Consider the following 27,777-nt stretch of genomic DNA (forward strand, 5'->3'; position numbering starts at 1 on the left):
CAGCAGAGAGCAGAGCCAGGGCTGGCACTGGCATGGCCAGGGGGGCCGTGTCCCCCATGCTGTCCTGCTGTCCCTGTCCCCACCTGCACAGCCAGGATGGCACTGGGGACCCTCCAACCTCGGCCACCACGGCCTGTCTAACCCAGGCATGGGGTGCCCCTGTGCCCTGCCTGCAGCTGCCTGTGCCACTGTCACCTCACCCAGCACTGTGGTGGGCAGAGGGGGGGCTGGGGCAGCCGGGGGGACGCGGGGCACAGGGGCTGCTCTGGCGTCACCACCACGTCACCGCGGCCCCACACGCTGCCAGGCGCTTCCTTCCTGACACCGTCACCGTGTGCCACATCCCCACGTGCCGTGGGGCTGCCTCACTCCCCGGGGCCTTGGCACAGGGCAGGACACGACTGCCACGGCCTGTGGGGAGCCAGGGACCCCTGGGCAGCCCCTGCCCGGCCCAGCTCTGCCCACGGGCAGGAGGACACCAGTACAGCCCCACAGCCTGGTGACAGGTGGCAGGGCCGTGGAGCCTGCTGATCTCACGGTGTGGGGAGGGGCAGGGACAGGGTCCCCCCAGGCCCCTGACGTGGCGAGGGCGCAGGGACGCGGCGCAGAGCGGGCACAGCCTGGGCTGACCCCGCCGCCCGCCCGTGCCGCCGCACACGTCCGACACATGGCAGTGCCGGCTATAAATAGAGCCCAGCAGCGCGGGCTGAGCCTGCCCGCGGCCCTCAGGGCTCCCAGAGCCCCCCTGTGCTCCTCTTGCCTCTGTTTCCCCACTGCTCCCCGTGGCCAGTGGCAGCTGGGGCGCCCTGGGTGCCCCCAAGGTGTCTCTCGGCCTCACAGGGAAGTGGGAAAGGGGGTGGGAAAGGGGGACTGCCCTGGGATGCCCCGTTCCACGGTGGGACCCAGCGGCCTCACCAGGCTCTGCTTTGTCTGTGTCCTTGTCCTGGGCACCCAGTGCCAATATCCCCATGGGGATCCCACAAGGCCACGGAGCCAGGGGGCAGAGCCAGGATGGGGCTGGCACACAGCAGGGTCACACCATGGGGCCAGAGGGAAACTGAGACACACTGGGGACCCAGGAACCTCGTCCTGTCCTGCCCCCAGAACCCCTTCCCTGTCCAGGAGCTGCTGAGGGGACAGCCGGGGTTCCCGGGGGAATGGGTGGGATGGTCAGAGGTGGGGTGTGATGGGGGATGAGTGGCACTGACAGAGCCTCGTCCCCTCCCTGCTCCCCCGCCTGCCCAGAGCCCACCACACCCCCCCGAGATGGGGAAGCTGCAAAATTAGGTCAAAGCGTCCATTATTTAACAGAAACGAAGGAGCTGCAGCCAGGAGCTGGGGGGGGTGGCTAAGGGGGGGCTGCTGCCCAGGAGAGGGGCAGGGGGAGACAGGGATGGGTCCTCACAGTCCTGGGGAAGGGAGGGACCAGGGGGGCAGTGGGGGGAACAGGGGGGCAGGAGCCAGAGCTCAACCAGAACGACTTTATTAATGGCAGGAGATAAAGGGGTCCTTGCCATTCCCCCACCACCGACGGACCCTGCACCCCCCTCTGCCCCTGCCAGCACCGGGACCCAGAGCAGGGCTGGCACTGGGACAGTTTTTCCTGCAGCCAGAAGGGCCCAGAAGGTTCTGGAGGGCCCTGGAAGGCTCAGAAGGAATCAGGAGCAAACACAGGATCCCTGGGTCATGGCAGGAGCAACAGCAGACCCCAGGATCACACACGGGGGTGGGAACAGGGCCAGGAGCACCAGCACCCACCACTCTGGTGCAAAGGGGCTGGGGGGGCTGCAAAGGCGCTGGGAGAGGGTCTTCCAGCCTCCTGCCTTGGCTCCCACAGATATCATAATATACCATTAATAATATTAATATATTAAAAATATTAATAAAAGAACCCCAGACTGAGGGCCCCAAGGCACAACTTGACAAGTGTCCAAGGCTTTGTGAGCCATTTCTCTGTTCCAGCCTCAGCACTGAAATCCCCCCCGGGGCCATGGGGAGGGGGCTAGTGCAGCCCCTGGGCCAGGATGCTGCCCACCAGCGCTGTGTCCTGCAGCCTGTGCTCCAGCGCCGCCTCCTCCAGCTTCAGGGAGACCTGGGAGGGAGACAAGGGATGCTCAGCACTGCCCTTGTTGGATCCTGCCCTGCTGCCAGACCCCAGTCCCACCACCAGACCCTGCCACCCCCTGGTACCTTGGCCAGCCGGGCCTCCTTGGCCCTCTTGAGCTCGAGGATGCCGTGGGACTCCAGGAGGGTGACAAGGGACAGACACTCGGCCTGGTCGACAGCGGGGAGCTGCTGCCTCCGGCACACCTGGCTGTAGGTGTCGTGGAGCTGGGGAAGGCAGAGGGGCGTCACAGTGCTGGAGTCACACCCCAGAGAGACGCCCGGGGACACCCACCCACTGCCCAGATCAAGCCCCAAGAGGGTTTTGCTGCCACTCACCTTGCCCAGGGTGACCTCACGGGCGCGCAGGTGCCGGGAGAGCAGGAGTAGGGAGCAGAGCAGCACCTTCTGCTGCAGTGGGAAGGTGTCCTGGGCCCCCCGGGGCCCCCCTGCCAGCCGGTCCCCAAACACCTCCGAGAGCACCCGGGAGATGTGCAGGAGCCCCACACGCTTGGGGACGGGGGACATCGGGGAGTCACCTGTGGGACAGAGAGGGGGGTGAGAAAGGGAGGCGGCAGCGGGGAGCAGGTGTCCCAGAAAGGGACCCCAGACCCCGATTAAGGCCAGCCCAGAGGTGCCCCCCCAGGGTTTTGGCTCCAGCAGCACCAACTCACCCCCGGGTAGCGGCTTGAGCAGGGTCTGGCCTCGCACCTCCAGCTCCACCACCTCCACAGCACGTCTGGGGAGGGACAGCACTGAGCACAGGGCAGAGGCACCTCTGGCATAGGTACCCCCGGTGCAGGGGACCTGTGGGGGCTCAGAGGGGCCATGCTGGCCCTGGCACTGCCAGGTTTTGGGGCACACACTGACCTGCAGACGTCCAGGGCCTTGCGAGCGTCACCGGAGACCGCGGAGACCTTGCGGGCGCAGAACTGAAGCGCGGCTGCGTCCAGGACGGGGTCACCGGCCACCTGCCGAGGCACTGGGGCCATCAGTGCTGCCCCCCGCACAGGCAGAGCCCCTCCATGCCCTCCCCATGTCCCCACCTGCCCCGATAGGATGGCAAAGCCCCCGATGTCTCCCTTGTGTCCCCTCGTGTCCCCACCTGGCCCAGCCGCTCCTGCAGGATGCGAGTGAGCTGCTCCTTGGTGTAGGGTGGGAAGTGTAGCAGGCGGGGGCTGCCAGCCGGGTGGGCTCCCAGCCTGGCCAGGCTTCGATCCGTCAGGTCCAGGGCATTGGCCAACCCTGCAAGGCGAGGAGAGGAGGAGGATGAGGGCTGCGACCCGAGGAGGCAGCGGGAGGGGAGCGCAAAGGCAACCCTCCATCAGCCCCCTCAAAACAGGGAGGGTGCCCAGGGGGGCAGTGCCACACTCCACACACTCACCCACAAGGACGAGCCTGGAGCTGGGCAGCCGGGTCCACTCGAAGAGGGTGTAGAGCACGTCCTGGCCTTTGCTCTCCAGCTGGTCCAGCTCATCCAGCACCAGGAGCCTGCAGGGGGAGTGCAGTTGAGTCCCCACTCTGCCCACCCTCCCCTCAGAGCACCCTAAGCAGAGAGAGCTGCTGCCAGGCCACCTCTCCCAGCATCCAGGGGGAACCCACACCACCCCCCAGGGATGGGTAACTCACACCATGGGCCCCTGGGCCGTCAGATGCTTTTCCAGGCTCCGGATTTGCTCCCGGCCAGTGGCCGTGGGCAGCCCCAGGTGCTGTGCCAGGGCAGGGAAGACAGCGTGGGGGCTGCCCAGGGCCATGCAGTTCAGCACCACGGTCTTGCTCCCAGCCAGCTCATCCTGCCGGGAATGGGAATGTTACACCAGCCCTGAGCTGCTGCTCCCAGACCCCCAGAGCAGCCCTCTGGCCATGGCACAAACCTTGCAGTCGAGCAGAACACGGCTCAGACAGGCCGTTTTCCCAGTCCCAGGGGCTCCGGACACGTAGAGGCTGCCGGGCCAGTGGCCCTGGATGTGCTCCCGCAGGAACTGCCGCAGGATCCCGGTCTCCCGTTCCCGGCCCTGCAGCCGGTCAGGCACGGCCACATGCAGCACTTGCTTGGCCTGCTGGTAGCAGGTACCTGTACAGGGAGGGACAGGGCTCAGGGGGCATATGGTGCTGCCAGGACCCCATCCCTATCTCCATCCCAATCCCAGCTGTATCCCCGTCTCTGGTTCTATCAACATATCCCAATCCTCATCCCTGGCTCCATCCCATCCCTAACCCTATCCCCACACCCATGCCTCATCCCAATCTCTATCTCATCCCCATATTCCCCAGTTCTACCCCCATCCATTCCCCCATCCCTGCCCACACTCACCTTCCTGCCGGAAGAGCCTGGTCCGAGGGTTCTGCCCATTGACCTTCGAGCTCCGGGGGGTCTCTGGCCCCCCACTCCTCGGGGTCGGCCCCGGACTCTTGGGCTGCTCGGGGGAGGCCGGGGGGTCCCCGAAGAGCAGCCGCCGGCCCCGGTTCTCCTTGCTGCGCTTGGCCGGGGAGCAGGGCAGGGCCTGGGGGACGTTGCAGAGGTTCTCGTCACCTGCAGGGGGACAGGGAGAGGTGACCGGGCCGCTCTCCCTGGAGGGCTTTGCGCTTCATCACCTCCCAAACCCCGCGGGAGCAGCTTCTCCTCACAAAATGGGGGTGAAGCGACAAACGCAGCTGGGCCAGGGATGGGGGTGGAAGCCGAGCCCATCCGCCTGCCCCGGCCGCCCTAGGGTGAGACCCCCACCCTGCAGGGGTGGGGAGGGGATGGGCCCCCCACCATTCCCGGGGGGTCCCAAGGTAGGGGGCAGGGGGGAACTCACCCAGGCGCTTGCGGGGACTCAGGGGCTGTACTTTGGGGCTCAAGGGTTGCGCTGTGGCCCGGGCCGAGCGTGTGCTCGGGGTGGCCTGGCCGGGGGAACCCGAGGCCTTGGGGCGCGGCGACGGGCCGGGGTCGCTCTTGGCCGGGGGGGCGGCCCCGAGGCGGCGGGCGCTCCTCGTGCGGGGGAAGCCGATGGTGGGCTGGCTCTGCGGGCTGCGGCTGCTCATGGCGGAGGCTGCAGGGGGAGGGAGACAGCGGTCAGGCGGGGGGGACCCCGGTCAGACCGGGGGGATCCCCAACCCCGCGGCTCCCGGGCAACCCCCCAGCCCATCCCACACCAGCCCTGTCCCCTATTTCCGCCCTCGTACCCCCCGGCACGACCCTGAGCCCCCCCGACCCCCATAGTCCCCCCCGATCCCTCGTGTCCCCCCTGACCTCCCGTGTCCCCCCCGCTGCCACCACCGACCTTCTCGCGCCAAATCAGCCCCGGCTCCGCAGTTCGCGCCACCAGCCCGAGTTGGCCTCGCCCCTTCCTCCCCATTGGCTGCGCTGCCGCCGCCACCGCCAATCGTCGCGTCCGGAGGACGGATCGCAACAGAGCAGCCAATCAGCGAGCGCGCCCGAGACATGGCGGAAGGCGCGCGGAGCACGCTGGGAGCTGTAGTCCGGACGGGACCAGCGCGCCTAGTAACCCCCAGCCCGCCCCCGCGTGCTCCCAGTGCCTGCATCCCGCATCCTGTCTTCCCAGTGCCACCAGTATCCCTCATCCTGCCTTCCTACTGCCACCCAGTCCTGCCCTTCCCTTCTCCCAGCACTCTCCACCCTGCCTCCCAGCACTCTCCACCCTGCCTCCCAGCACTCCCAGTATCCCCCCCTTCCCGCTTTCCTGTGCTCCCAGTTCCTGCACCCGCCCAATCCCACCTCGCCATGCTCCCAGACCATGCAACCCCGCCTCCCCATGCTCCCGCTGTCTTCCCGGTGGTCCCAGTGCCACCAGTACCCTCCACCCTGCCTCCCAGCACTCCCAGTACCAGCCTGGCTGCAGACAGAACGCCCTACCCGCAGCCCTTGGGGCCATCACCCCTCCAAGAGACAAGAGGGGTCCCTGGGTACCCCCTCTTCTCCAGCACACTCCCCCCAGACAGTGCCCTTGACATCATTTATCACTTTATTACTTTTATTTAAATGCAATTTCCAGCTTCTCCAATTCCCTCTGTTCCCTCTTAGGAGGGTCCCTCGCTCCAGGAGGGGCAGAACCGTGTTGACCCTTTATTTAACCCAAAGGGCAATGCTGAGGGGGGTCATCCTCCAGAAAACCCCCCCAAACACCCCTCACCCTTCACCCGCATTGCTCCAACCCCAACAGGGAAAGGTCCATCGTCATAGAAAAAAAAAAACAACACCCAAATCAACCCCAAACCGTTGTGGGGGAGGTGCAGCCCCCCTGCAGCCCCCGCCACCTTCCTCCTACGGCGCTTGACAGGTACAAAGAGATCAGTAACTACGTTAGTGTGACCCCCCCGCGGGAACACGGAGAGTCCGGCCGGGACCACCCGTCGGACAGGGAGTGTATAAGGCAAAACGTCACTGGCTCCCCCAGGGCCCCCCCCATGTGCCCCCTGACATGTCAGAACCAGCACAAACGGCCCCCCCGGTTCCCCCCCAGATAATTAGTGTTTTCTTGTTAAAATGCTCGAGTTTGGGGGTTCAGCGGTGAAAGCCGAGAGGACCCCACGCCCCCCATCCCAGCCCAGGGGGGAAGTGCCGGTTTTAGAGGGGACAGGGATAGGGTTCCCCCTCACCCAGCGCTGTCGGGGTCTCCCTGGATGGTCCCACTCACCCCTCTCCCCTACTGGCTCCTGTGCAAAAAAGCAATGGGCTGTGCCGGGATAACAAGGCTCTCCCAGGATAATGAGGTTCCACCGGGATAATGAGGCTCTCCAGGGATAACGAGGCTCCCCCAGCCTGTCCCTGCTCCCCCTTGCTCCGGGGGTCTCGCAGTATGTCCATCCACAGCCCCTCTCCACCAGTCCCCCTGATCCCCACAGCCGGCACACGGCTCAGCCCAGAGTCCCGTGCCCGGCTCCCAGGCTGATCCTGGCCCGGGATCCATGAGGAGGAACAAGGGATGGACCCATCCAGGCTTGCCATGAGTCCCGAGGGGTGCATAGATGAGGGGGAGGCTGACGGAGGGCGCTGGGCTGGGCAGATCCGCTGGTCCTGGGGAAGGCAGAGAGGCCGGGAGTGTACCATGCAGGATCCGGGGGGCTGGGAGCTGGGGGGGCTGGCTGAGGGAGGGGAAGGAGGTCCGTGTGTCTGCTCCGGAACAATCCACCTGCACAGCCCGGTTTCACCTGGGGATGGGGGGCAGAGGGGGGGCCCCACGTGTAGCTGCAAGACAAGGAAGGAGGATGGAAGCGGGAGCTCCGCAGAGCCGGATCCGGCACGTCTGCTTTCCCTCCTCCACACCCCCGCGCCAGCTGCTGGCCCCCCCTCCCTCCCCGACCTCCCCGCGGAGATCTGGAGCCTGGGATTTGCGCCTGGCAGCAGCCGCACCGAGCTCGGGGCTTTTCAAACCCGCATTAAACATTCATGGCTCTAAAAATAAACGAGCATCCCATTCTCCCCGGAGTCTCCGCCGGGATCCGCAGCGCTGACGCGCGGCACCAAGGGCACTTTGAGCTCTGCCGGGTCCGAGTGCCGGCGCTCAGGGCCAATCCCGGGATACACAGAGGGGCTGCGCCCCCCCCGGCCCCTGTCCAGCCCCAGCTCCAGCCACAGGGTCCTTTAGGATCCCCCTCTGGCACCAATGAAAGCAGGAACGAGCCCTGCGGCATTTCCCAGCAGGTGGGATGGGACATCTGCACAGCCCAAATTCCCAGCCCCCCCTTCCCCTGAAGCACAGCGAGCTGCCCTCGGAGCTCAGCACCCCCAGGAAAGGGGCTTGGCACCCCCAGGAACATGGGCAGGGCCTGGGGCGAGGCCACTGCACCATTCACCCTGCACGGGGACAAACACGACCCCAAGGGCACAGGAGGGGACAGGTACTGCAGGACACCCCCTCCTCCTCCTCACATGCACCCCCCCACCCTCCTCACCTCTGTTTGTTTTGCTGGGGTAGATTCTCTGGAAGTACTTATATTCCTCTGGGGCTGGGAAGTCTTCAACGGGATGAAAGGAGTATTTGGATTCAAAGTCATCTGCGGAAAAGGGGCAGAAGAGGCAGGTGAGGGAGGGGGACTCTGGGGGAGCCCGGCCAAAGCCACAGGGCTCTGCTCCGAGGGGAATCCATGCGGGGGTCCCACTCACCCAGGAATGCTCTGACGGTGGAGATGGAGTCGCGGTGCCCGTTCCGCACGGGCGGTGGCGGCGGCGGTGGCCCCGCCGGGGTCCTGGTGGGCGGCGGCGGGGGCTTCCCCCGGCTGGGGGGCTCGGCGGGGCCGTGCAGTCTGTAGGGGGGCGGGGGCGGGGGGGCATCGCGCCCCCCATTCCGCAGCATCGGCGGGGGGGGCGGGGGCGCTGCAGGGAGAGCGGGGTCAGCAAATGCGGCATTCCTGGGGCAAACCCAAGGACATCCCCTGGAGCATTCCAGGCCGGCGGCTGGGCCAGACCGCGGCCCAGGGATGCTCCTACGAGTGCCCAGAGATTTCCTGCTCGCTCCTGACATCTGCATTCCTCATTCCTCCAGCAGCTGCAGGGCAGAGACCAGCCAGCCCAGTGCCCCCCCAGCTCACCACCCACCGTGGGGGGCTGCTCTGGCCCTGCACACTCCCAGCCCATGCTGGGCACAAGTCCCTCCACGGAGGGGATCCAAGGAGCAGCTATGAGCCAAGCACATCCCGGAGTCTGAGGGCAGCAGCTCCCCATGGAGCCAAGACACTGCCTGCCAGGGCTGGAGGTCATGTCTGCAGTGCCACCAAGGCGGTGACAGGACCCCCGGCCCCTCTGACCCACCTCTCGCTCCTGCCCAGCCTCCCGCGGAGGCTCAGTGGCAGTTCATGCTCCTCATTAGCCTAATTACAGCCGGGCTGACAGCGCAGCTCCCCAGCAGTAGCTCCAAGGAGGGATTCTGGCACGGCTGGGAGGACAGAGCGGCTTGGCCGGGGCCCAGGCGGGAGCTGCGGTCTGGACACGGAGCCCAGGAGTGCACGGGGGGGCACCAGGGCACAGCCAGCGCCAGCCCCGGCCACGGGGACACGCTCTCGAGGGCTGCACCACCACGGGAAAGGCTTCTCCCTGCTCTGCCACAGCTTTTTGTCATCTCTCCAGTGACATTTCAGAAGCTCAGGGGAGCAGAGACAGACTGTGCAGCTCTGGCTCTGCCATGTTCTCATCTCCCACCCCAGGAAAGCACACGGACCTCGCGGGCAGGAGCTGCCCAGACACAACCCACCACCACCATCGGGCTGGGAGGAGCTGGATGGGCATGGGACATGACCAAGGACATGTGTTAAACATGACACTGCAGCCACTGCCCTGCTCAGCCCCTACACCACGAGCAGAATCACAGACTCACTTAGGCTGGAAAACACCTCCAAGATCATTGAGTCCAACCTGTGATCAATCCCCACCTTGTCAACCAGACCAGGGCACTGAGTGCCACGACTCCCTGAACACCTTCAGGGATGGTGACTCCACCTCCCTGGGCAGTCGCTTCCAAAGTTTAATCAACCTTTCTGTGGAACCTCACTGTGCCTCAGAGCTGACTCTTCCCACTCACCTCTCACAAGCCCCCAACCACCGAGAGACCCCCCACGGCCCACCCCGGGCACCCCGGAGCAAACGGCTCTCACCTGCTCCGCGGCTCGGGGGGTCTCTGGCTGGCGGGGGGGGGCGGCTGCTCTGCAGGGATGGGGAGGCAGCAGTGGGTGGCGGGGGGGCCAGACCCCGCAACGGGCCCGGCGCCTTCCTGTGCAAGGAGTTGTGTCTCTGCGGCAGCTCCGGGGCCGACTCGCTGCCGGGGCTGGAGGGGCCGTTGGGGACACCGGGTGGTTGCCGGTAAGGGGGTGGCGGGGGGGCGAGAGACTGGCCCTGAGCCCCCGACCCCGTCCGGAGGCTGACTGGGGAGGGAGGGGGCTTGATGGGCGGCGGGGCGGGGGGTCCGTCCCTGCTGCCGGGTGGGCGCTGTCCCGGGGTGGGCGGCAGTGGCTTCTCCCGGTTGTAGGGTGAGGCCTTGGCGTGCGCCGGAGGGGGAGCCGGGGGGGCAGCAGCACGGCGTCCCGGTGGTGGGGGCGGCGGGGCCGAGGAGCTGTGCTTCATGCCGGTGCTGCCGGCGGTGCCGGGCCGGGACAGGTCGGGCAGGGAGGGTCTCTGCGTGCGCGGTAGCTCCGGCGGGGACCCCCGGCTGCTGTCGGCATCGTCCTGAGGGCGGCTGTTGCTGGCTGGCACCGGGGGCCTGGGGGCAGCTGCACGGGAGCCGGGCACTTGCAGGGTCTGTTTGGTGGAGCTGTCTGTGGGGAAGGAGAGCACAGTGAGGGGGCTCACAGGGTCTATTTGGGAGAGCTGTCTGTGGGGAAGGAGAGCACAGTGAGGGGTCAGGAATGGCACAGGAGTGGCTCCGTGCTTTGTCCCTGCGCAGAGCCGCGGCCGAGGAGGGCCAGGCCACACAGATGTCTGGCACAGGCAGGGAGCTGGCAGCGAGCACAGCCACACACACGGCTCCTCTCTCACCACTCTACTCTTTGATCACCACAGAGAACACCAGAGAGAAACATTCAGCAACACACACGGCTCCTGCGCGCTATGAGAGGTCCATGTGTGGGACATTGTGGCACGGGGAGGGCAGAGCCAGCCTGTGCCACACAGGGGGTGTGACCTGGGGTCCTGCCTCTGACCAGCTGAAACCCCCAGGGAAGCACAGTAAGATCCTCGACCCCCTCCTACTCCAGGCCCTCCCAGGAACCCCACGCAGACCACGGGCACATGGCCATTACCTGAGCTGTCCTTGGCTCCCACGGGTCTGAGCTTGGGAACGCCACCTTGGAATAGGCCACCCTTGGGCTGGATGGCGGCTGAGCCAGAGCTGTAGTTGCCGCTGCCACTGCCCTTGGGCTCTGGAAGGAGGGAGGCAGAGAGGTTAAGCCTGGAATTATCCGCTCCTCCAATGAGGAGCTGCTGGGAACCAGATGGGTGAGAGCCCTGCTGGGCACAGCAGCAGCCGGCACGGGGCCAGGAGCCCCCCGGGGACTCACTCTCGAGGATGGGCGCGCTCCGGTCGTTGATTTGGGTCACTTTCCTGAGCTTGGTCCCTTTACAGATGTCCTGCAGGAGGGCCCCACGGCCCCGCTGCTCCTCCCGACTCAGCTTGGGCGGCTCCGTGTTCGCCTGGGGACGAGCAGCAGCTCAGCACCTGCCCCGGACACCCCGACCCACGGCACAGGCACAGCACCGCTCCACATTCCCACCTCCCGAGGCACCCACAGCCAGCCTTCTCCAGGGCCAATTCCTCTGGCAAGTGGCCCCATAAGGGGACAGGCCACCTCCCCACCTGTCACAAGGTGACCCCTACCTGACCGAGGGTGGGGGGCGGCGGGGGGCCGGGGGGCGGCGGCGGGGGAGGAGGGATCGGCATCCTGGCCTGGCTCCCGGCGGCTCCGGTTGCTCAGTGCTGGGGGCAGGCCTGGGCACTCATGCCTGCAGGAAGGGAGGAAGCGGTCAGGGAATGGAGGGGAAAGCCTGTGGAGAAACATGGCCCCGGGGCGCTGTGCTGGTGCTGAGCTGGAGCTTCTCTGAGGCAGTAGCTGGATCTGAGCTCCCACGTCCTCCCAACACCCTGGAGCAGCAGATCCCAGAAGTGGGACAGCACATCCCCACCTCAAATCCCCAGGGCCCCCGGAGTGCCTGGAGATGACACCCAGGATGTGTCTCACACGAGCACCTCGCTCAGCAGAGAAAACCCAGCCAAGCTGCTCCAGCACCATCCATCCAGCTCCTCCAGCTGCAGCCGGAGAATGCTCACGTGGGAATGTGACAGGAGCCTGCAGGAGGCACAGCCAGCCCTGGCACACAGCCCCAGGGCCTCTCCAGCCACAGCCAGGGTAAATCTGCCAGACGGCTCCGTCTCTGGAGCAGCTGGAGCAGTGTGGGGCTGTCCTGTGGCTCCCAACCACAGCATCAATAACCCCCCAACACTGAAGGCTCTCTGTACCCCACAGCTCCAAAGCCCCCACCAAAGCTCTCCAAGCAGTCAGGGAAACCAGCTTTCCCAGCATGGATCTGATGACATTCCAACCCATCTCATCACGAGCCCAAAACGAACCTGTCCGGCACCGCGGTTCCCCTGGAACAGCTCCTGGGGTTTGGCAGCTCCGTTTGGCACCGGAGACAGAGCACAGAGGGAGGGGGGGACAGGAAGAGGAGCCTGAATCACCGGGAAGTCACAGTTCCCTGGCAGACTCGTGCTGCTGACAACAGTGCTCAGGTAGGGCCGTCCTGCAGCACCGGCTCAGGGAATAGGAATGTGGTGACTGGAGGCCCCACATGGAGAGTCTCAGGTGCTCGGGGCAGACCCAGAGGCAGGGGACAAATGTCCCTCTCTGGGCCACAGACATCTTTCCCTCAGGAAAACCTATTCCACAGTCACTAACAGGGACCACAACGCCAACAGGAGGCAAGGACAGGGCAGTTTCACACCTGAAACTTCCCATTTCTGACCCTGAGGGCAGTGACAGAGGGCACAGGAACAGCCCCTGTCCCCATGAAAGTTCCTTTGTGACTCAGGTTTGCACCAGGTATTAACAACCAGATCCCTCATCGGACTCATCTCCTGCTGGATAAACTACAATTTACTGATCCCATGGGACACAGGTCCATCCTCACCTGTCAGACATTGCCGAGATGTGAGAATGGGAAGCATGGAGCAGCAGCACAGCTGTGATGCCAGTGGCTCCCCTGCCCTCGGGAAACCACCGGCTCCGTGGTTCAGGGAAATAAATAAATCCATAAACTGCCTTTTAATTAAAATCAGCCCTTCTACCCAGTGAGAATTCCTCAGCTACGGCCTTGTCGGGAAGGCCTTCCTCCCTCTATCTCCTGCATTTTCCGAGTCACCTGAGGCTCCCAGTTTCCTGGTGGAAGTGCCCTCCGCTGTCAAGTCCCAGCTCGAGGCCTCACACCCAAGAGCCAACGTCCCCCGATCCCTCCGGACGCTCCAGAACCAGGAATGACGCCCGGCAAACACATCCAGCCTGTGCCTTTCCCACCGGAGCAGGACCACAGACGGCTCCGAATGTGCTTGTCTGGGACGAGTTGGAACAGGAATGCTTTTCCCTGTGCTCCTTCCCACCCCGCAGTGGGGCCGGGGCGGCACGAGCTGCTCCGGGGCAGAGCCCCAGCCGTGCTGGATCAGCTGCCGGAGGGAATTAGCACGGATTCAGCGCCAGGTAATGAGACTCCTGACTCGGGCTCTTGTGTCACAGCCCTGAGCCAGCACAGGAGCCGTGCCAGGGCTGTCACCTCCGCTCCCGACCCACGGGAACGTCACATATCATGTCCCTGCTCCAGCTGGTTACTCCCAGGGTGACACTTCCCTCAGTGGCACTTGGGGTCACGGGAGCTGCTGTGACAGGGACATGCCATCCCACAGACAGACAGACAGAGGTTTGTCACAAGGTTCCCCCGTGTGCCCTGCTGACCCCCAGACACCCTGTGACAAGTGGAGCAGCTCCAAACAATCCCAAAAGGACAATCCCACAGGGGCAATCCCACGGGACTTGTAGGACGAGGGGGGTATTTCTCCAAAAAGACCACGAGTCACCATCTTCCCATTTTTAGGGTGCCCTCACAGCAGAACCTGCGCTCAGATCCAGGCTCTGACCTAGAAGAGCAAGAGGAGGGGAGGGAAGAGTTTAAGCTAAAGCAGCTTGAGGATAAACTGGAGCTGAATTCCCGAGAAACAGGTCATTCCGTTTGAGCACACGGCCCCGTTAGGGCTGGGGATTAACAGCAAAGGTCACTTTGAAAAACCAAAATCGAGAGGCCCCGAACTCAGCACATGGCTGGGAAAAGCTGAGAGCTCCGGGTGGGAAGGCTGCCTTTGAAATACAGCCTGGACCTTTCATGTGCAAGAAGACAGACCCAGCTGATACAGATTAGGGAGACACAAGCTAAATCCTCCAGGAAAAGAGAAAAGGGGGGAGTTCTCCTCCCAGCACTGCTCAGCACCCCTTCCTGCCTGGCAGAAGCCATCCCTGTGAAACAATGCTCCAACTTCTCCTCTGTTCTTCCTTACCAGGATCCTTTCACCAAGACACATCGGAGCCTGCGAGAGCTCCCACTGCTCACAGGGAAAGTGGTTGGGAAGAGCTGAATCCAGAGACACCCGCAGATCAAAGCTGGGCTGAGGCAGGAGGGGCAGGTTTGCACAGTGCCTTTGCTTTTCCAATCCAAACCAAACCCCAGGAGAGCTCTGAGCAAAGTGTGAGGAAAACAAGGTGTGAAAAGCTGTCCCCTGGGAGGAGGGAGAGATCAGGAGATTGAGGTGACCCTGAGGAAAGCTGCTTCCAGAGCTGCTGCTCCAAGGGCTGGAGCCCATCACAGCCACAGACCCCTCGGCAGCGTTTTGGATCAGCACCTCCCTGTCACCTCTGGGATCAAAACACCATTAAATCCCAAGAATCTGTCATTCAGCTCCCCCTTGTCCCCTAAAACAGCTGGATCAGGCAGATCCAGCCCGGCCAGGGTGACACACCACGTTTTCCAGGTGTTTTTCAAGTCCCCGTTTGCCGTGGAGGGATTTAAAACGCCCTCCCCAGCAGCAGTCCCGATCCAGCTCATCCCGTGGGATTGCTGCTGGGGCAGGACAGGCAGCAGTGACCTTCAGCCGCCTATTTCCTCGCTTTTCAGGGGGATTTGGGCTCCGGGGCGGATTTGTATTTCTCATTTGCAAGCCCGAGCTGCAGCGCCTCATCCTCAGGGAGGCTTTGAACTGCAGATCAAGAGGAATTTCCAGCCTCTGATGTCGGTGCAGAAATGCGGCCGCACCGGTTTGGGAACGACTTCCAAGGCTGGACCTCTCCAACGCCCGCCCCCGCGCCTTTATCTTCCCCCTCTTCCCATCCAAACCCGCAGCTCCTCGCTACCCCCTCCCAAATTCCGAGCCTGTCCCCGCAGCCCGACATTCCTGCCCGCTCCCGCGGAGCTGAAGATGCCACATAAATAATTTATCCTGAGCGACAGCCATCGCGGGATTTAAGGTCACTCAGGCTTTTAAAATCCTATCAGCATGCTTCCCGAGCGCGAGCTGCCAGCTCCATTTGGAGCATCCCGCCGAGCCGGCGCATCCCTGCCTGCAGACAGACGGACACGCTCCGGCCCCGCGGGATCCAGACGCTCCCTGTGAATTATTAACGACCCGCGCGGGCTCTGACGAGGCGTTTTTACCAAAACCCCCAACTCTGGAGTTTCTCATTCCTCAGGGGTGGGTTCTACAGCCTCAGTTTCCCCATCCACAGCTTCCACAGCCTCTGTTTCCACAGCTTCAGTTTCCCCATTCCCAGTTTCCAGCCTGTTTCCCTATCCACAATTTCCACAGCCTGTTTCCCCATTCCCAGCTTCCAGCCTGTTTCCCTATCCACAACTTCCACAGTCTCTGTCTGCCCATTCCAAGCTTCCACACCCTCAGTTACCCCATCCCCAGCTTCCACAGCCTTGATTCCCCCATCCCAGGCTTTCCCATTCCCAGCCACAGAACCCTCAAGTCAGGCTCGTCCCTTCCTCCGAGCTCATCTCAGGTCACTTGCCAGAGGAAACCTTTAATCAGGAGCAAGGGAATCACGTCCTGAAACTCGGCTGCACCAAAGGGAAAAGCAGGAAAAGCCCGTCCCGCCAGGCCCACAGCCTTCCCTGCCTCTCCCCTTTCCCGGGAAGGGAAAGGAAACTGGGAAGGGAGAGGTGGGAAACGATGGGGCCGGGCAGGAACCGCTGACTGGCAGAGTGTGATCCCGACGGGGTTATCCTGATGGAATGTGATCCCACAGCGGGGGCGTGCTCCCGGTCCACCAGGAGCAGAGAGTCGTGGATGTGTTTCCCTGTGGCTGCCCCATCCCTGGAAGTTTCCAAGGCCAGGTTGGATGAGGCTTGGAGCAACCTGGGATAGCAAAAGATGCCCCTATCCATGGCAGGGGGTGGCACTGGATGGCATTTAAGGTCCCTTCTAACCCAAACGACTCCATGATTCCATGACACTCTGTGCCCACGGTCATCCCTGAGCCACCACGGGCCACAGACCCCTCCCCATCCTTCTGCTGTACCCCCCCTCTCCAGAAAGGCCCCAGCCCAACCTCAGGGTGGGGGTCCAGGGAAGGGTGGAGGAGCCCAGGGGGTCATAGTGGAGGTCCCAGGGTAATTCCAGGGGTCACTGTGGGGGTCCTAAGGTGGAGGTCCAAAGTCCCTGGTCCTGCTGGTTCTGAGCACCCCCAGGGTGGGGGTCCAGGGAAGGGTGGAAGGGCCCAGGGGGTCAGTGTGGGGGTCCCAGGGGTCATAGTGGGGGTCCCAGACACCCCCAGGGTGGAGGTCCAGGGGGTCAGTGTGAGGGTGCCAGAGGAGGTCACAGTGGAGGTCCCGGGCAATCTGAGGGGGGGGATACAGGGGGGTCCTGGGGAGGGGTCCCTGAGGTGACCCAGGGGTTAGAGTGAAGGGGTCAAGGGCATCGGTTTTGGGAGTCCCAGGTGTCATAGCAGGGGTTCATGGGGGTCCTGGGGAGGGGGCCCTGAGGTGACCCGGGGGTAAGACTGGATGAGTCCAGGGCGTCAGTGTGGGGGTCCCAAAGGACACTCAGGGAGGGGGCAACGTGAAGGGGTCCACGATTGAGATCTCAGCCCTTGGCCCCATCGGTTCTGGGCAGCCCCAGGGTGGGGCCAGGGGCGTCCTGGCGAGGGGCCCCTGAGGTGACCCAGGGGGTCAGTCTGGGGGTCCCACAGGGGTCACAGGGGTCAGGGTGGAGTGGAACAGGGGATCTGTGTGGCGGCTCCAGTCCCCCAGTCCCGCCTGTTCCTAGCACTCCACAGCCGGTCCGGGGACCCCTCAGCCGGCCCTAGGGATCCCTCAGCCGGCCCGGACACCCCCCGGGCCCCGCGGAGGCCTCGCCGGACCCGGGCTCCGCACAGGCCCCACACGCCCACCGCGAGCCACCACACCCCTCACAGCGGCCCCGCGTCCCGCAGCTCCGGCTCCCCGCGGCCCCCTGAGCCCCGGCCTGGCCCCCCGCTCCCCCCAGGCCCTCCCCGCTCACCCGCGGCTCCTCCCGCCGCTCCCGTACCCGGCCCCGGCACCACCGAACGAAATGGCGGCCGCGGCCGCTCTGCGCCTGCGCGACACAACAGGATGTGGGCAGGGCACGGCGGGGCCTCGGCGCCATGATGGGGAGGTGGGGAGGCCGTGTGCGGAGGAGCCGCCATCTGGAGAAGGTCAAGGCTGCAGCGGGAGCGTCCAGTGCCGCCGTGTGTCAGTGACCGGAGGGAGAGCGGCGCCACCGAGAAGGGATTTCCCGCTCCGTGCCAAGCCGCCGCTGCAGACTCGAGATGCGGCGACTGAGCGCGGCTACGCCGCCAGCTCCACCATATTGAGAAGGGCACACGGACCCCTGGCGGCCGCCATGTTCAGAAGGTCGGTGGGCAATGCTGGGCGCCGCCATATTGGGAAGGTCATCGCGAGCTCCCGCGCTACCCCCATCTTGAGAAGGTCGAGACAGCCTTGTCAGTTCCGGAACTGTGACGTCACCTGGCAATCTGCTGTGACGTCACTCCCAAGCACGACATAAGTCCCTCGCATGACATCAGAGTCGGGCGCCGGGACAGACGTTTATTGGGGCTCTCCACCCTCCCCGGCCTGTTTTGTTGGGGTTTTGTTGTTGTTTGGTTTTTTTTTCCTTTTTTTCCTCCTTTTTCTTAAAAAATAAATGTACAATTCCGGACAGCGCTCAGTACAAAATATACACGTCTGGGGGGGCGGGGGGCACATACAAAAGTAGGGAGGTGAGGGGCCCCCCCGTAGGTCCCTGTGCCCCCCACCAGGGAAGGGGGGCACCGGGGAGGGGGGGGTATGTGCCAGGGGTCCCCAAACCCACCCACCCCCCCGAGGGTGGGGGCAGCACCCACTGTCGGGGCTGGGCAAAGTGCGTCAGTGCTGGGGGGCACCGGGCCCCCCGGGGTGGGGGGTCCCCGGGTTGGGGGGTCCCGGGGCCTGGGGGGTCCCCAGGGTTTGGGGGTCCCCAGTGGGCCCCCCCTCACTGGCTGCCAGGCTCCAGTTTGTAGGAGAGCTCGAAGAGCAGGTTCTGGTTGTCGATGACGCGCAGCTGCCGCACGTAGGCCTTGGTTTGCAGCTGGGCCGGGGACGCCTCCAGCTCCAGGCCTGGGAACGGGAACGGGAATGGGAATGGGAATGGGGTGGGAACAGCGATGGAGGAGTGTGGGGATGCAGGCGTTGGAGGGATGGGGGTGAAAAGATGCAAGGTGGCAATTTGGGAACGGGGATAAAGGGATGAAGGGGATGGGGATGAAAGGAAACGGGGATGTCAGCGTGGGAATGGGGATGGAGGGACAGGGATGAAAGGATGCAGGGAATTCAGGGATGGCAATGTGTGAGTGTAGGGAATGGGGATAAAACAATACAGGGATGGCCGTGTGGGAATGGGGATGGGGAGGTGGGAACGCAGGGATGGGGATGGAGGGATGGGGGAGTGGGGATGAAAAGATTCCAGGACAAGGAGGTGGGAGTGGGGATGGATGGGATGGAGAGGATGGGGATGCAGGGATAGGGATGGGGATGAAGGGATGACGCAGCAACAGCAACGTGGGAATGCGGATGTGGGGACAGGGATGAAGGGATAGAGGGGTGGGGATGAAGGGATGCAGAGGCAGGGATTTGGGGATGCCGGGGTGAAGGGGTGTAGGACACGGATAATGGGGTGTGAGGATGTAGATGGGGGTGCAGCCACACCCCTGTCCCTCAGGAGCAGCACTGAGGGTTCAGGGCTGTGTGGGACACCCTCCTTCCCCCCCCCGGACCCCCATGTGCCCCCCACTCACAGAGGGGGCGGCTCCGGTACTTCCTCACGGTTCTCACTTTCTCAGCGATGCAGTGCTGGGGCAGAGAGAGACCCCCAGAGTCAGCCCCAGCCCCCCCAAGGACCACTGACCCCCCCAGGACCTCCTGCACAATCCCCCACCATCAGGGACCCCACCCCGGGGGTCCTGCTCTGCACCCTGGGGATGCTGAACCCTCACCCCCCACACACAGGCAGGGGACCCCCAGCCCCTCAGGGGGGTCCCCCCTGCCCTGCCCTCACCCCGGGGGGTCCCTCAGCCACATCCCCCCCCACAAGCACCCACCAATTTCTCCATGTTGACCAGCCCGTCCAGGAGGGTCTTGCTGCCTTCATGCAGGAAGGTCAGATCTGGGGGTGAAGGGGGTTAGAGGGGGGGTCCCGTGGGGTCTCAGCAGGACCCTGACCCCCCGTGGGACACAGGGAGCCCCCCCCTCACCTTTGAGGATGAGCGGCACGAAGGGGATCAGAGGGGGCTTCATCTTGGCCAGCACCTCCCGGTAGGTCTTGTGGTTCCTGCAGGGATCCTGGGGGGACAAGGCGGGGGGGTCAGGGTTTGGGGGGGTCCCTGGGGGTTCCCTGGATCTCTCCCCCATGCTGGTGGCTGTGGGCACAGGACTGGTGGGGAGGGATAGTAAGAACAGCCCTGGACACCCCAGGAAAGTTCCCTGCCCACCAGCTCCCCAAATACCCTGGGGGGGCCTGGGGACCCCCCAACCCCTACGGGGCCCCGACGTTTCTCACCGTGAGGTTCTCGAACTTCCGAAACAGGTTCTTGAATTTCCCTGGGAGTTTCTGGAAGACAAATTGAGGGGGGACATGAGGATCCACCGGGTCAGGGAGCACCTGGGAGGTCCAGGAACACCCCAGAGGGGGGCCTGGGAGAACCCATGAGGGGTTCAGGAGCACCCAGGGGCAGGTCATGAGCACCCAGGAAAGGGTCTGGGAGCACCTGGGGGGGGGTCCAGGAAGGCCCAGGAAAGTTTGAGAAGGTGTGGGAGCACCCAGAGGAGTCCTGGGAGCACTGAACTGGGGGGCTGAGAACTCCTGGGGGGTTCTGGGAGCACACAAGGAGGGATCTGGGAGCACCCAGGGTAGATCTGGGAACATCCAAGGGGTTCTGGGAGCACCTGGGGATGTTTGGGAGCACTAGGGAGTGTCAGTGAGCATCCAGAGGGGTTTTGGGAGCACTGGACAGGGGGGCTGAGAACTTCTGGGGGGTTCTGGGAGCACCGAGGAAAGAGTCAGGGAGCACTTGGGGGGGTCCAGGAAGGCCTGGGAAGGTCTGGGAGCATCTGGGGGGGTCTGGGAGCACCAGGGGGGGTCAGGGAGCACCTGGGGGGGTCAGGGAGCACCTGGGGGGGGTCAGGGAGCACCTGGGGGGGGTCAGGGCCCCCCAGCCCCTCACCTCCCAGGTGAGGCGCAGGCGGCTGACGGCGGCGTTGTTGAGGCCGATGACGATGGCATAGAAGGAGAGCATGTCCTGGTTCTGTTTGCAGCTGGAGGTGGGAGGGGAGAGCATGAGGGGCAAGCTGGGCACCCCCGGGCCCCCTCACCCTGGCCCCCCACTCACATGGCAGCGATCTTGATGAGCTTCTTGAGCAGGTGGGCGCGCTTGCCCAGCCCCTCGCAGAGCAGCAGCTCCGTGCCCACCCAGTGCTGCACTTCACTGCAGCGCTGCAGCAGCAGCTCCAGGTTTGCCGTCTCCCGCCGGCCCCGCTCCCCGTGGAACACGTAATCCACGAATTCCAGCTGCAGGGAGGGGCGGGGGGGGGAGTTACACACGCGGCATCAGAGCCACACACACACACACAGAGCAGTGTCCACACACCGAGCCCCCCCTGTGACCCCCCCAGACCTCATGGATGCAGCGGAAGAGCTCCCAGTGGAAGGCAGTGAGGTGGTTGGCCACGTCCTCGGGCTCCACGCGGTGGATCTCCGTGTCCCCCGGGACCACCTGGATCTCCTCGGGAAGCGGCACCTGAGGGGGGGGGACATGAGATTATGGGGACACTCAGGGGGTGCTGGGCCACAGGGTGGGAGCACGGGGTGGGAAAATGGGATAGGAATATGGGACAGGGAAATGGGGTGGGGACATGGGACAGGGAAATGGAAGGAGGAAATGGGGTGGGAACGTGGGAACATGGGACAGGGAAATGGGGTGGAGCACAGAGGTCCCCCCTTTCTGCACAGGGAGTGATTGTGGCACCAGGGCTGGGCAGGTGAGGGGGGGGTGATGTCCCTGGCAGGGGGTTCCCTCTTGGGGGTCCCCATCAGGGTGTCCCCACCACAGAGCTCACCAGGGAGTCGAAGGTGTCCCTGGTGCAGGCGAAGAGGTGGCTGTTGATGCCCAGGGTGGTGAACACACACTCCTCGCTGGGCTGCAGCACCGCTTTCTCTGCCATGGGGCACAGGACGGGGGTCAGCACCTGTGGGACCCCCCAGCCCTGCCTACAGCCCCCCCGGCCCCTCGGGCACCTCCGGACGAGGCCATGGTGACGAGGATCAGGGCATCCTCACGGGCACTCTGCTCCTCCGAGTACTGGAGCTTCTCGGTGACTGAGGCCAGGATGTCCTGCACCGAGGCTGAGAGGCGGCTGCGGATGGTCACGTACGAGTGGTCGGGCAGGTACACGCGGCAGAAAACTGGGGAGGGGTGGGGACATCAGCATAGGGCACGCCCTGCCCTGCCCTGGGCACTGCCCACCGGGAAACTGAGGCACGGGGCAGGCACGGGGCAGGCAGGGCCAGCAGGACACAGAGAGGGGACCCCAGGCCCCCACTCTGGTCACTCACTCTCGTCAGAGCCCCGAAATGCCACCCGGGTCTGCAGGCACGAGTCGATGCGGCGGAAGTGCCGGAACAGCGGCTTCACCTGCTTGTTCGGGGGGGGTGTCTCGTCGGCCACCCTGGGGGGGCACAGGGAAGGTGTCAGGCGAGGCCCTGGCACCCCTGGGGCTGCACCCTGAGGTGTGCTGGGTGCCCTGACAGCCCCCACCCAGGGCCTTGCTCGGGACAAGGAGGGTGGGCGTGAGGAGGGCACTGGGGGTGCAATGAAGGGGGCAGGGGGTGGGCACGCGGGTGCGATGGGGAGGGGTCTGGGGCTGGGCATGGGGAGGGCATGAAGGTGCAGTCAGGAGGGCACCAGGGTGGGCTGCTAATGAGCTAATGACCCCCCAGCACCTGTGTGCCCCCAAGGACCAGAAATCCTTGTCCTTCCTGGGGACACCCTGACCCACAGAGTCCCCCAGGATCCCCTCCCCTTCCCCCACACCCCCTTTTCCCCCTCTCACTTGAGCTCCACCGTCTCCACGAGCTGGTGCAGCTTGAGGATCTCGTCCTCCAGGTCGTGGTAGAGGGACGTGTCCTTCATGATGAGCAAGTAGAGCTCCTGGGGGGCGAGAGGGGTTAGGGCGGGGCGCTCTGGGGGACTGCGGGGGGAGACACGGGAAGGGGATCCCCACCTTGATGACCTTCCCGGCGCTCTCCTCCTCCTGGAGCAGCCCCTTGTATGTCTCGAGGAAGTGCAGGAGCACGGCCAGCACCGCCCGCTTGCGCTGCAGCCCGGCCCCCTCCTCCCAGCGCGGGGGGCTGCCCGCTGCCAGCACGAAGGTGGCACTGTCAAGGAGGTGCCACAGCAAGGAGGGACCCCCCTGGCCGCCCCCCAGCACCCTCTGCAGCCAGGGACCCCAGTGAGGGCCGTTGTGCCCACCCTGGGGGTAGCACCCTGCTCACCTTGCACCCAAACCTGTAGCCCACTCTCATGCACCCACATGCCCACCTTCACAGCCCCCCCATGTGCCCACCCACACGGCCACCCCAATTCCCTCCTTGCTGCTCCTGTGAGCCCCCCATAGCACCCTGCTGCCCTCCCCACATCCTCCTCCTCCTTGCAATCCCCATGCCCACTCTCATGCCCACCCCTATGCCACCTTCATGGCACTTTCTTGCCCACCCTGGTGCCCACCTGGTCACCCCCTCATGTCCCTTTCATGACACCCTTGTGCCCATCCTCATTGCACCCCGATCCCCTCCTCATGCCCAGCCTCAGAGCCCTCCTCACTGCACCCTCGTGCCCTCCCTTGTGCCCTCCCAATGCCCCCCGTGCCCAACACTGGCCCCCTCCCTGTCCCACCCTCGTGCCCCCCCGTTGCCCCCCAGGATATTGCTGGTGCAGCTGCTGCAGGAAGCGCTCGGTGGGCAGGAACAGCGAGTGGGTGAGAACGATGTCATCCAGCAGTGACTCTGGGGGAGATTTGGGGGACAGGTGTGGGCACCCCACCCTGCACAGCCCCCCGACACCCCCCGTGCCCGGCGGGGCGGGAGGGTGACGGGAGCAATGCTAATTCCGGGGTGACACCGGGAGAGGCCGAGCCCCACGCGAACCCCCCCCCCCGCGCCGGCGCTGACTCAGGGCCCGTCCCAGCCCCGGGGCAGCCGGGCCCGGCAGAGCCGGTGTGGGGGCAGAGGCGCCGGCAGGGCGGCACCGGGGCTGCGACGCCCCGGCACACCCGGGAGCCCCGTGAGAGCCGTGGGCACGGCGGGACACGGAGGGGGAAACTGAGGCAGGAGCTCGGGGCACAGCGGGCCGGTGCCACAGCCGGAATCTCCGGGCCAGCACCAGTGGCACCACCCTGGGAAGGTGTTTTGGCATGGCCAGGTGAGCCGAGGGGTGGCACTGGCGCCAGCACCAGCCGCCACCGGGACCTTTGGACGAGGCACCACTCCCTCCCTGGCACCAGAACAACCCTCGGCCCTGAGCAGGGGCTGTGCCCACATGCCCCAGGGACACTATAGTGGGACCCCAGAGCCTTTCCAAGGGCTCTGCCCCACAGGGACAGCCCCGAGGGGCTGTACAGAGTGTCCCCTCAGACTATTAACCTGTTCGTGGATCTGTGCTGAGCCAGGGCAGAGGGTACCCCGGTACCCTCATGCCAGGCACAGCACCCACGGGGCATAAGCTGCTGCCAAAAACAGGACATGGTGGTCTAGGGCACAGAGACAGGCAGAGGTACTGGTAGAGTGGAGGGTACAGGTACACGGCCCCCAGCCCCCCTGCCCTGGGCACGGCCCCCTCTCGTGCTCTGCCTGGGGGCAGGAGTCAAACACTCCCCCTATCCCCCCAGGCTGCAGCCCCCTCCGGCCCTGCCTCAGTTTCCCCATCCCTCTGCAGCACTCAGGCCGTACCCCAGAGCCACTGGGAGACTTTCCCACACTGGGACCCCCATGCTGGCTCCTGCCTGCCCTGCTCCAGGCCAGCCTGGGCACCGCCAGGCCTGGCAACATGTCAGTGCAGGCAGGGCCTGGCACTGCCAGTCCCAGCTCGCTCCTACCTGAGGGCTCCTTCTGCCTGTGCCCAACCCTGGCATCACTGGAGCAGGGGGCTGGTGGTAGCTGGGGGTCACCAGTGGGTTCCTCAACACCTCCCAGTCCCACCAGCCAAGTGAGACTGGCCAGAGCAGGGATGCCCGTGGCGTGGGAATGCTCCCACCCACCTGCACCCAGCCTGGCTCCCACCCAGCTCTGGCACCTGGGCATGGGGAGCCACCGTGGGACAGCACTGGGAGGCCTGTGCCAGAGGGAAGGGGCGTCCAACCGACCCTCCCACTGCAGCTCCCGTCGGGACTAATTTTAGCACCAGGAGGATGTTACGGACCATCCAACCGGGAGGTGGATGCTGCAGTGGCTCCCGGTGCCCAGCCACCTCCAGTCCTCACTGGGCTGCTGCCACCACCGAGCATCCCCATTCCCCTGCCACCCCTTCCACCGCAGTGTGCTGCCCTGGGGGACCCCTGCCCACGCCGGGGGCTCCTGCCCACCCCGCTGCCACGGGCACCTTGCCCCGGCAGGGACCCGGTCCTGACCTTGTCACCCCAACCGGGCACCGCTGTGCCCCCCGCGAGGCCACCCACCCCACCGGAAACCGCGTACCGGGCACGGAGCTCCCCCATCCCGGTGTCTCCCACCCCGTCATCCACCAGCGCATCCCCCCCGCAGGCAGCGGCCGCCCCCGATCTCCCCCCGCGCCGCCGCATCGCCCCGCGACCCCCGCGCTCCCCGCCCCGGGCACCCCCGCAGCCCCTCCCGGGGATCCCGCAGCCCCTCCCCGGGGGTCCCGCAGCCCCGTACCTGCCCCGCAGCCCCTCCCGTGCTCAGCCGCCGGCAGCCGGTCGAGGAGCGCGGTCAGGAGCCGCTCGGGGGGCGCGGGTGCGGTGGGGGCGCAGCCGCAGCCGCAGCAGCAGCGGGCGGCGGGCGGCGGCTCCGGGCTCGGCGGCTCCCGGTCCCGGTCCCGATCGCGGTCGCCGCCCGGTGACGGCTCCTCGGGGGAGCGGAGCGGCGCCTCGGGCGGCCGCAGCTCCAGCCAGCGGCCCTCGCCCCCCGGTACCGGCCCCGCCGGCCCCGGCGGCTCCTCGGGGGAGGCGGCCGGGCGCGACAGGCTCTGCCGCCGCGGCGCCGGCAGCGACCCCGGCCCCGGTACCTGCCCCGGGGGGGCGGCGGGGCGGGCGGGCAGGTGCGAGCCCGGCTTCTTCAGCAACTTCTCCAGCGGCTTCATGGCCGCCCGGGCGCGGCGGCGGCGGCGGCGGCTCAGGGGCCCATCGGCGGCGGCGGCGGCTCCGCTCGGCTCCGCTCGGGCCCCGGCGCCGCTCCCCGCCCGCCCCGCACCGGCTGCACGCTGCGCCCGCCCCGCACCGGCCCCGCCGCGGCCCCGCCGCCAGCGCAGCCCCGCCCCGGTACGGCCCCGCCGCCACCGCCCCCGGCACCTGCCCGCCCCTTTCCCCGCACCGCCGCCGCCCCCGACCCCGCCAACGGCACCTGCCCGCCCCCTCCCCGCACCACCGCACTCGGCACCGAGCCCGCGCCCGGGGCTGCGGTGGCACCGGCTCGCCCCCGGACATGGTCACCCCCTGCCTTGCCCGCAGCGCCGCACAGGTGATGCGTTACACACACTCGCATCCCCCCCCCCATATCTCCACCCGCGTCCCCGGGGCACGACCACGCGCACCCCCCACACCGTACAGCCTGGAGGGACACAGAACCCACAGCCTGTCCCCCCCACGCTGTAACACACTGCGACCCCCCTGCCACGCGCTGCCTCACACCCCCCGCACACCCACAGCCCCCCGTGGCAGCCCAGGGGCACAGAGGACTGTCCCCCTCCACGGGGGGCACATCCCCAGGTGTGGGGTGACCCACCCCTGGCCCCCCCAGCCCAGCTCTCTGCTCCCACCGCACCGTGGGAAAGGGCTGGGGGTGGGTGCGGGACCCCCCACCCTGGCACCCCTGGGGCTGGGTTGCCCCGCGGGCAGGGCGGGCAGGTCGGGCTGGCTGCCAGCTCCCCCCTGCCGTCTGCCAGGCCGGAACGGGCCCCGGCGTGCCAGGGCAGGTGCTGGGGAAGGTGTCAGGGCAGGGCAGGATGGGCGCCTGCCCGAGGCTGAGCCTCGTGCTCCTCACCCGCGGGGTGCTGAGCACCCATCCTGCCCGTGCCCCCTGGCTCACCTCGCACCCTCTGGGCACAGCAAGGGGAGGCAGCAACAGGGGGACGGACCCTGTGCCTCCCCCAGTCCTCCCTTTCGGGTCCATCCTCTGCAATCCCGTGGCCCTGCAGCAGCCCCGGGATGGGACGGTGGCAGTGGCCCGGGGGGAAGCAGCGTGTGACCCCATGGCCTTTGCTGGGCCCTGCTCCCTGGGGGATTCGGGGAGGGATGAAGGGACGGGGGTCCCGGCAGCTCCCGCTTTGTTCCCGCTTCGCCTCCACCCGGCAGTTGCCTGGCAACTCCATCCATGCGGCTGCCGGAGAGCGGCAAAACAAGTCCCCACTCCCCTCCGGGGCTGCTCGAGGCCCTGTCGGGATGGGATGGCAGAGCACGGCACATTAAGGCACTGCATGTCCCTCCTCTGTCCCTCAGATGTCCCCAGACCCCACCCAACACCCTCAAACCATCCCACCCTGCTGAGCTCCTCCATTCTCTCTACCCAGGGTGTCCAGACAAGGGCTCCCAGCCCCAGTTACAAGTGGTGCTTCTGCCTGGGCTGCAGCCACGTGGAGAGGGGCTTCTCGTGACAGCAGGAGGGGAAACTGAGGCTCAGAGAGACCCTGTTCGCTGCTGGCAGCAGGGCTGCACTGGGCCACACGGGCAGGAGGGACCCAGAGCACTGTGCCGTGCCAAGGGCGATGCTCCTCCTGGGAAAGGTGCCCCAGATCCGGCCTGTCCCAGCCCCTCTCCCTGGCTCGGCAGGGACGGGGGCACTGCTGGCACAGAGAGAACTATTGGCTTAATTAATTTGCTGTTATTTCTCCTAACGAGCTGGGATCTGGAGCGGGCGCTTCCCTCAGTTGGTTGGCAGCCGCCGCGTTCCCCCGCCCGGAGCCGGGGGTGCGAAGCCTCCAGGCACTGCTCAAAACAGACCGTGTGTAGGAGGGAAAAATTACACCCCGGGAAAAATCCCTCCCCGAGCCAGCGCCTTAACCCACTTCCCGGCTGCAGCGCTGGCAGAGGGGAGTTGCATGTTTGGGGAAGAGGAGAAACCCCCTACAAAGGGAGAGCCAGGCCCTTGACCCCTGAGGTCTCTGCCAGAACAGGGAACTGAGGCAGGGGGACTGGGGAGGGATAAGGCAACATGGCAGCAGGGGCAGGAGGGTGATGACTCTGCTCTGGGGCTCTGGGACCCCCACCCCACTGCCAGCAGCCAGGGTAGGAGCTGAGCACCCTGACCCTGCTGCTGACAGTGAGGGCAGGAGCTGGGGAGAGCTGCAGGGAAGAGAGGAAAAGGGAGTGGGATGCAGTGGGAGGAATTGGGGTCCCCCCTGCCCTCAAAGCCGCCCCCTGGCCTG

General features: G+C 65.8%; 3 protein-coding genes across 3 annotated transcripts; all 3 read right to left on the bottom strand.

Annotated features, from left to right (window-relative positions):
* Positions 1 to 1,468: 1,468 nt before the first annotated feature.
* On the bottom strand, positions 1,469 to 5,348 carry CDC6 (cell division cycle 6). The gene is made up of 12 exons (XM_032711280.1): positions 5,339 to 5,348; positions 4,905 to 5,138; positions 4,418 to 4,636; positions 3,978 to 4,177; positions 3,733 to 3,896; positions 3,488 to 3,594; positions 3,209 to 3,348; positions 2,974 to 3,074; positions 2,778 to 2,842; positions 2,443 to 2,642; positions 2,191 to 2,331; positions 1,469 to 2,092 (listed from the first exon to the last, which is right to left on the bottom strand). Exons 2-12 carry the CDS (start codon positions 5,128 to 5,130, stop codon positions 2,003 to 2,005), a joined length of 1,653 nt encoding a protein of 550 aa, XP_032567171.1. The 5' UTR covers positions 5,131 to 5,138; positions 5,339 to 5,348; the 3' UTR covers positions 1,469 to 2,002.
* A 714-nt stretch (positions 5,349 to 6,062) lies between these two features.
* Positions 6,063 to 17,210, bottom strand: WIPF2 (WAS/WASL interacting protein family member 2). Its single transcript, XM_032711462.1, has 8 exons — positions 17,133 to 17,210; positions 11,412 to 11,536; positions 11,095 to 11,227; positions 10,837 to 10,956; positions 9,697 to 10,353; positions 8,213 to 8,422; positions 8,002 to 8,103; positions 6,063 to 7,294 (listed from the first exon to the last, which is right to left on the bottom strand). Exons 2-8 carry the CDS (start codon positions 11,472 to 11,474, stop codon positions 7,254 to 7,256), a joined length of 1,326 nt encoding a protein of 441 aa, XP_032567353.1. The 5' UTR covers positions 11,475 to 11,536; positions 17,133 to 17,210; the 3' UTR covers positions 6,063 to 7,253.
* A 478-nt stretch (positions 17,211 to 17,688) lies between these two features.
* On the bottom strand, positions 17,689 to 25,557 carry RAPGEFL1 (Rap guanine nucleotide exchange factor like 1). Its single transcript, XM_032711182.1, has 15 exons — positions 25,074 to 25,557; positions 23,111 to 23,189; positions 22,409 to 22,556; positions 22,238 to 22,335; positions 21,741 to 21,853; positions 21,423 to 21,590; positions 21,245 to 21,342; positions 20,803 to 20,925; positions 20,518 to 20,696; positions 20,353 to 20,443; positions 19,689 to 19,739; positions 19,384 to 19,471; positions 19,231 to 19,295; positions 18,928 to 18,982; positions 17,689 to 18,250 (listed from the first exon to the last, which is right to left on the bottom strand). The coding sequence occupies exons 1-15, from the start codon at positions 25,495 to 25,497 to the stop codon at positions 18,126 to 18,128; spliced, it is 1,905 nt and encodes a 634-aa protein (XP_032567073.1). The 5' UTR covers positions 25,498 to 25,557; the 3' UTR covers positions 17,689 to 18,125.
* Between the last annotated feature and the right edge of the window lie 2,220 nt (positions 25,558 to 27,777).

The sequence above is a fragment of the Chiroxiphia lanceolata genome, chromosome 26 (assembly GCF_009829145.1).
Source record: "Chiroxiphia lanceolata isolate bChiLan1 chromosome 26, bChiLan1.pri, whole genome shotgun sequence".
Taxonomy (NCBI): domain Eukaryota; kingdom Metazoa; phylum Chordata; class Aves; order Passeriformes; family Pipridae; genus Chiroxiphia; species Chiroxiphia lanceolata.

Coding starts and splice junctions, on each gene's coding strand:
- RAPGEFL1 (XM_032711182.1), bottom strand. CDS start 25,497: ATGAAGCCGCTGGAGAAGTTGCTGAAGAAGCCGGGCTCGCACCTGCCC. Junction 21,854..22,237: donor GTGGAGACGGTGGAGCTCAA/GTGAGAGGGGGA, acceptor GTGCCCCCCCAG/GGTGGCCGACGAGACACCCC. Junction 19,296..19,383: donor CGTGCCGCTCATCCTCAAAG/GTGAGGGGGGGG, acceptor CTTCACCCCCAG/ATCTGACCTTCCTGCATGAA.
- WIPF2 (XM_032711462.1), bottom strand. CDS start 11,474: ATGCCGATCCCTCCTCCCCCGCCGCCGCCCCCCGGCCCCCCGCCGCCC. Junction 10,354..10,836: donor GGGAGCCAAGGACAGCTCAG/GTAATGGCCATG, acceptor CCTTCCCCACAG/ACAGCTCCACCAAACAGACC. Junction 7,295..8,001: donor CCCCAGCAAAACAAACAGAG/GTGAGGAGGGTG, acceptor CTTGTCTTGCAG/CTACACGTGGGGCCCCCCCT.
- CDC6 (XM_032711280.1), bottom strand. CDS start 5,130: ATGAGCAGCCGCAGCCCGCAGAGCCAGCCCACCATCGGCTTCCCCCGC. Junction 4,637..4,904: donor GAGTCCCCGCAAGCGCCTGG/GTGAGTTCCCCC, acceptor GTCCCCCTGCAG/GTGACGAGAACCTCTGCAAC. Junction 3,075..3,208: donor TGCAGGAGCGGCTGGGCCAG/GTGGGGACACGA, acceptor GTGCCTCGGCAG/GTGGCCGGTGACCCCGTCCT.